This window comes from Octopus bimaculoides, chromosome 4 (genome assembly GCF_046866305.1).
Source record: "Octopus bimaculoides isolate indiv1 chromosome 4, ASM4686630v1, whole genome shotgun sequence".
Lineage (NCBI taxonomy): Eukaryota > Metazoa > Mollusca > Cephalopoda > Octopoda > Octopodidae > Octopus > Octopus bimaculoides.
The window spans coordinates 88905701-88912367 of NC_142931.1; the positions used below are offsets into that span (position 1 = coordinate 88905701).

General features: G+C 37.6%; 1 protein-coding gene across 1 annotated transcript; it reads right to left on the bottom strand.

The window, feature by feature from the left end:
* Window positions 1–211: 211 nt before the first annotated feature.
* On the bottom strand, window positions 212–1143 carry LOC106877718 (G2/mitotic-specific cyclin-A-like). The gene has a single exon (XM_014926677.2). The coding sequence runs from the start codon at window positions 1042–1044 to the stop codon at window positions 226–228; it is 819 nt and encodes a 272-aa protein (XP_014782163.1). The 5' UTR covers window positions 1045–1143; the 3' UTR covers window positions 212–225.
* Window positions 1144–6667: the final 5524 nt, after the last annotated feature.

Genomic DNA, 6667 nt, shown 5'->3' on the forward strand with positions numbered 1-6667 from the left:
TTGTTTGCGAATAAATTGTAATAAATACTGTAATAAATTGTAATAATATTGTTCAGCTCATGTAAACAATTAATACATTTTTTTAATCGAAAATTCAAAAACCAAAATTCCATAATTAGCATGCATAACAACATCAATACACCAAATTTGAAATCAGCTGTAACAAAATTGAAGGAATTGAAAAGTGAAAGCCTAAGAGAAAAAGACCACAAATGTTTTAAAATTTTAATAAACGTCTGAATAATCCATAGTGCTCACTTTGTGGTTCCTTTGAGTGCTGTATCTTGCCTGTGTTGCATGTTTCCTGTGTTCAAGAGAAGCTGATAATAATAACAATTTCATGCGTTCATGAACAACTCGCAAGTCTTCCTCTTGTCCAGTATACCCTGTCAGATCTGACAAGTCCCGAATCCATGCGTTACAGAAGTGAAAGGCAATTAACCCCGTATAAAGATTAGCTGCCGCAATAAGACTTGGTCTAAAGTAATTTCTTACGGAGAGAAAGTCATCATATAGCACTAGTTCCGCTAAATAGTTCATGAAATGAAACAAATCGTGACGAGGTTTTACTTTGAGAATAACCTGGTAATACGAAATGAAGATATAGGGAGTCATAAAAAACATCCTACCATGAAAACATTCAGCAACCGACATGTGCATCCTATGAAGCTCCTCCTCTGGAGACTCTGGGTCGACTGCAGCAGTCATAAGAGTAATATTCAAACCCTCATCTGTTGTACGAAGAAATATCGTGTCAAAAGCGACTTTAAGACATGTTGCTCCAACACATTGCAGTTTTTCGCTTGAAATCGGTGGTGAGTTTCTAGAAGACAGGAATAAGTCAAATAATACAACTGATAGGTGGAGAACTTCCAGAGGAGCGTTGAAATTATTTGCGCATGCTATCATCCAGTTAACCACAGCCTTACGATCTTCAGGTTGAAAACTATGGTGACCTTCTCGAAAATAATTACGGACTTTCTTTTGCCGTCTTTCCATTTCATGTACAGAGTTTAATCTTCTAGCAACATCTGCAAAATCCATGGTCGTTCTTCTGCGAAATTAAACGTAACTCATTTGTTTAGAAAGTATAGTGTAGTGTCAAGCGACGAAAATCAAAAACATTTCTCACGTGATTACGTCATTCAAACGTAACAATCAGTAAATGTCGTTCCAGTTTATTTCAATAATCAAAATCTTCAGTTGTATTTCGATATTAAATTATTTATTGTTCTTTAACATTTGAAGTGTACTAAATTGATTGTTATTTACAATATCAAAGTTAAGCAATATATAACATTGAAATTATAAAATTGAACATGTGTTACAATTCAGTAACAAAAATAGCATGAAATAATTTAAAATCAATTTAATGCCTAAAACTATCATAATAAAATTGCAAGGCATAACATTTATGATACTTGGGCCTATAAAACACACAGATCATAATTCTAACCTATTTGCAAAGGGTATCATTCTGTATTCTGGAAATGCAATCTGCTGTCGATGCAGAGTGCATCTACGTCTGAGCGATAATCCCGTGGACCCTATGTAGTTTTGGTGGCAGCCCGAGCATCTTATGACATAAATCAGATTTTCTGAAGCACAAGTACAGTCAGATTTGATTTTGAATTTTTGTCCTTCTTTGAAAAGGAATTCTGATCCTTCTAGAATGTTTGGGCATGTTGCGCAATTTGGTCGACCACATTTTTTCACTTTTGCATCTGTTATTTTGGAAAATAATTTTGCCTTAGTGAGGATCTTTTTTCGTGATTTCGGTTGTGATTTTATGTGTGTGTAAAATTTCCTTTAATTTGGGGTCCTTATGTAACATTGGTAAATTTTTGGGGTAGACAAGGGTGTTATTTTCCTTGATTTCCTGGAACATAGTTGTGCTTTAAACAGCGAGTGGTATAGTGAGACATTCAGAAATCTTTGAGTAGCAATCACGAGTAAGAAGCCGAATAAGAATCTGCAAACAATTAACATTCACGATGACAATATGCAGCTCCACACACCTTTAGCGACAAGGCCCCAACTTTCCACCACATCTACATTGAAACTTTGGACCAAAACCAGTCAAGCTATCCAGTGGTTCAATTCTCTACGCCCGAAGCACACCTTTGAATATATACAAATCGACATTGATCAATACTACTCCAGCCTATACCCTATTCTTCTAAATAAGGCCCTAATTTTCGCCAAAAACATTCCAACTTCCCTTGTGACAATATTGATATATTAGCAGCCCGCCGCAATATCATACTGTTTGATGGGAAATCCTGGGCCCGCAAGGATACGCCCAAATTTTTGACATCCTCATGGGGCCAGTGACTTCGCCCAAGTTACGGACCTTAGAGGGCATTACCTACTTAACGGTTCCATGAACAATTCCCTAACATCTCCAGTAGTCTATACAGAAACGACGCTCTGTTAGCAATCCAAAATTCTAGCAACGGAAAATCGAACAGACTAGAAAAAGATTAAGAAGTTTTTTAAAAAACGTCGGCCTTAGCACCTCCTGTAACAACGTTAATACTTCTAATTTCTTGGACATAACCCTAGACTTGAAAAACCAAAGCTTCTACCCATACCACAAACCTCAAGAAAAATCTAAACTACGTGACCTTCTCCTCCAGCTACCACCACACTGTGTCCTAAAATCTATTGTGGAAAACGTTTCCTACCGGATTTCCACACTATCTGTTAGTAAAGATTTATTCCATCAATATGCAAAATATTGCAACTGTGCCTTACACGTGCCAGCTATAATAACTCAATCGAATATATCCCCATGTGGAATATTCCTCCTTCCACTAAACCCAGAACTGAAACCAGTTCACCCACCACCACCATATAATAAACGTAAAATTCCCCATCCCACCACTCCGATATTCGTCCAAACTACACTCTCACCGAAACAGACACCAGCGTGCACCTCCGAAAACCTATCCCCACCCAATTAACACCACTAATCAGATTAAACGAACAAGAACCCGGGACGTTGTCTGGTTCCAGCGTCCGCTCTTAATGTTCAGACTTGAGGACCTAAACTCTTCTTCACCCTACTCGAAAAATATTTCCCTAAATCTAGCCCTATTAGGAAAATATTTAACCCCTAATCTATAAAATTGTTCTATTCCACCACCAACAACAACAACATTGCCGGACTTATCCGACATCTTAACAACAAGAAACTCGGAAATCCACAACCAGCAAACCCCAACCCTAATAATTTAACTCAACATAGCCCCCAGCTCCATACATATAAACCCAAAACACCAATTGACCGCCTCAACAACACGAATCCTCATAACTCCAACTATAATTCCGCTACCAATACCCGATCCTTAAATTTACCACAACACCCAACTATACCTCTTGTAAAAATAAAGATCGACACAGACGATACCACCCACCGGACACGATAATTATCATATTGTACAACCCTACAACACCACCCTCAACTCCCTAAAAATATTAATCTTAATGCCAGCAATAATAATGAACCTAGCACCAGTTCCTCACTAAATAACAATCCCATCACAAGTTCATCCGGAACATCCCCTACAAACCTATGCAGCTTCAGACGACTAACCTCCTGTCCTTTAGACAACTGCTGTCTCACAAAAGAACATCATTTACAAGTATACAATATCAGCTGCCAGCTGTGGCTACATATATATCGATTCATGCAGCACCACCTTCAAAGCTAGAGTGAGCAACCACTACTCCAGTTTCAAATCCCAAACAAAATCCAACAGTACATCGTTATCTCAGCTTATCAATAACCTAAAGATTAATTCAACCCCTTACACTCTCAAGTGGCCCATAGTTACCCATGCCAAACCATGCAGAAGCTATTATAACAAGTGTAATCTCTGCATAGCCGAGGTCTTAGCTACTGTGCAATCCACGGATTATCTTAATGAACGCAAAGTATAACTTTTACCTGCAAACATCGATCACTAACTCTATTCTCAAAATGCAAATAACAATTTCATACTGCTTCTTTTTCCCCTAACCTTCATAAATTTTCTCTTATTTATCCTCACTACCACTATATATTAAACCAATATATCTTCGCTTTAATTCCGTATCTTTCCTTACCATTTACACACTTTTTTCTCTTATTTGACCTGCCTCCCCATCCTACTCCCCCTTTTGTAAATTTACATACACCAACATACACTTCTACTATTTCATACTGGAAACACGCTCACCGCACGCAATATACATCCCTTAACTGAAAGCTAGTTGTAGTCGCAACCAGTCTTCCCCATTCTCTCTTGATTTCTTCATGCATACTTTTTTCTCCCCCTTGACCAAAAATATTTCCTCACCATCTTCCCTCTACATTACCCTTTTTTCAAATTTTACTCCCCTTGCTAATTTCGGTGATTCGGCCAAAGTAGCCCTATTGAATACTTCCTGTCAAATGACCTTACTTAAATTCCTCAGTCTTCTCACTTCCTTATGTTTTTTTTCTTTTTTTCCTTCTTTTATTCCTAATTCCTCTATGCATTTATATTCTCCACTCCTACTGTGTTCTCTACACATTCTGATTGAATCTTCCATGTGTTAACATGTACCTCCTTGCGTTGATGTAAACTTTCATTTAATCAAGATATCCTTGGCCTGAAGAGTAGCCTACGGTATACACCTCACTTGGATATTTATCACTCCCGAGGTTCCGCTCACTATGAAACATATGTAGCCTGGATCTTATCGACTTCATTCCTTAAATCTTGTATTCTTATTCGCATACCCGGCAACACTGGTTGCCTACCGTGAAATATAAAAAAAAAAACATTTCTCAATGTATCATTCTTCAATAAGAAAATAATCCACAACCTTCCGTCTCATTAAACCACTATTGTCTCTGAAAGTTGTTTCTTATATTTACTACAAATTGCTTGAAGATAACCTTCTTCAAACAGCTCGATCCTTGGATCTTATATTTATCTCTAGAAACTTTCTTGGGGTATTATGGTAGATAATTCTAGGACTTTTAGATAAATATAGTAGATTTGTTGAGCGGAAAGCTTTAGCGTCAGTTATTACTATAACGATAATTTATGGTAGGGGTAAGGGACGGTGTGATATTGTCGTGTGCGTGTGTGTGTGTATTTATATAGATAAGCATACGTATTAAATTAGAAAGATAGCCTTCTTGCATTTCTAGATGCTCATATTTATTTATTTATGTGTTTCAGCCAAGTGGCTGCGGTCATGCTGGTTTCTATCAAAATATTTCAACTCATTCTTGATAACATAATCCCACCTGTTTGACAAATTATTGATCACTCAGGCGTAAAATTCTTCAGGGTTTCGAAGCAAAGTAACTCTCAGTAACATTTTTTACCTCTTCACCAATTTTTTCCAGTAGATAATGTTACAATGATCTGAAAATATGATGTAATGTGGAACAAAGTCAGGAGAATAAGGAGAATGACACGAAACTTTCATATTTAGTGCCGTAATCTATTCCTGCGTGACTTGGGTAATATGTTGTCTTGCATTATCGTGTGTAAAGAAATACCACTTTACGGTTAACCATTGATGAGCGCTTTTTGCAGCAAATTTTTGTGCAATGCTTCCATTTGACAATATTTCTCTGCATAAACTGTTTCCTTTCGGCTTAACACGTCATGACAGACGACACCCTTCATATCTCAACAGAGCATAACTTTTTACGAGTGTAGTCGTGGTTTCTGGATGGATTCTTCTTTTCCACATGGTGAAAACCATGGTCGTTTTCGTTGGAGATGACTATGGAGAACCTACTTTTCATCACTTATGATGATTCTCGTTAGGAAAGACTTGGTAGCATGTTTAGTCCTCAATGACGACTCTTTCAGTTGAGAAGCACGCCGATGACGAGAGACCCACTGGCCAAGTTTAGACATATTTCCTACATCATGAAGGTGTTTTATGGCCTAAATTTGACAGGAATTGAAAAGTGTTGATAAATTTTGTGCACTTGGATTTGGATTTTCTTCGACTACGGTTTTCAGAGGCTCAATATTGACAGAACCTGCTGGTCCAGCTGAAGGGAAGTACGCGAAAGCAAAGAAACTGAGTGAAACTGGTCGAACCATCGTTGGCATATCCGGACACTTAAAGCTTCATTTTAATAGACAGAACAAATAATTCATAGCGCTCTCATTGCATTCATACTGCACGCAGTACCTTGTAGGAGTTTCATGTAAACTAATTTTTAAAGGGTAAAATCGGTACGAAATTAACTACTACGGTATAAAGTAATCTACAACGAAAGAAAAAACATTAGGACGTAGGAATTAATGCTTCTTATTATACCGTAAGTATTGAAAGATTAAGGTATGGTAATGAAAACTCTCATCCATCCGGATCTCTGCTCGCGGGTAGGGGAATGGCCTGTAGATATAGAGAGGTTAGCTGCGAATACTCGATAAGCAATCCCCGACAAAATCATGAGTTGCCCTTCAGCAAGGCATAACATCCGTTAGCCACCCTATCAGGAGCACTGTGGAATCCTGAAGCTCTGCAAAGAATAGAAATGCCACTATCATTGGAAAGCTGGATGGTAGTAGGGAATGAAATGCAATGCATAAAAGAATACTTTGTCTTCAAATTTTTTCCCCACTTTCTTGAATGGATTACACTTTTATGAAGTTATCAAACA

Excerpts from the sequence above, each read along its gene's own strand:
- LOC106877718 (XM_014926677.2), bottom strand. The coding sequence starts at position 1,044 with ATGGATTTTGCAGATGTTGCTAGAAGATTAAACTCTGTACATGAAATG.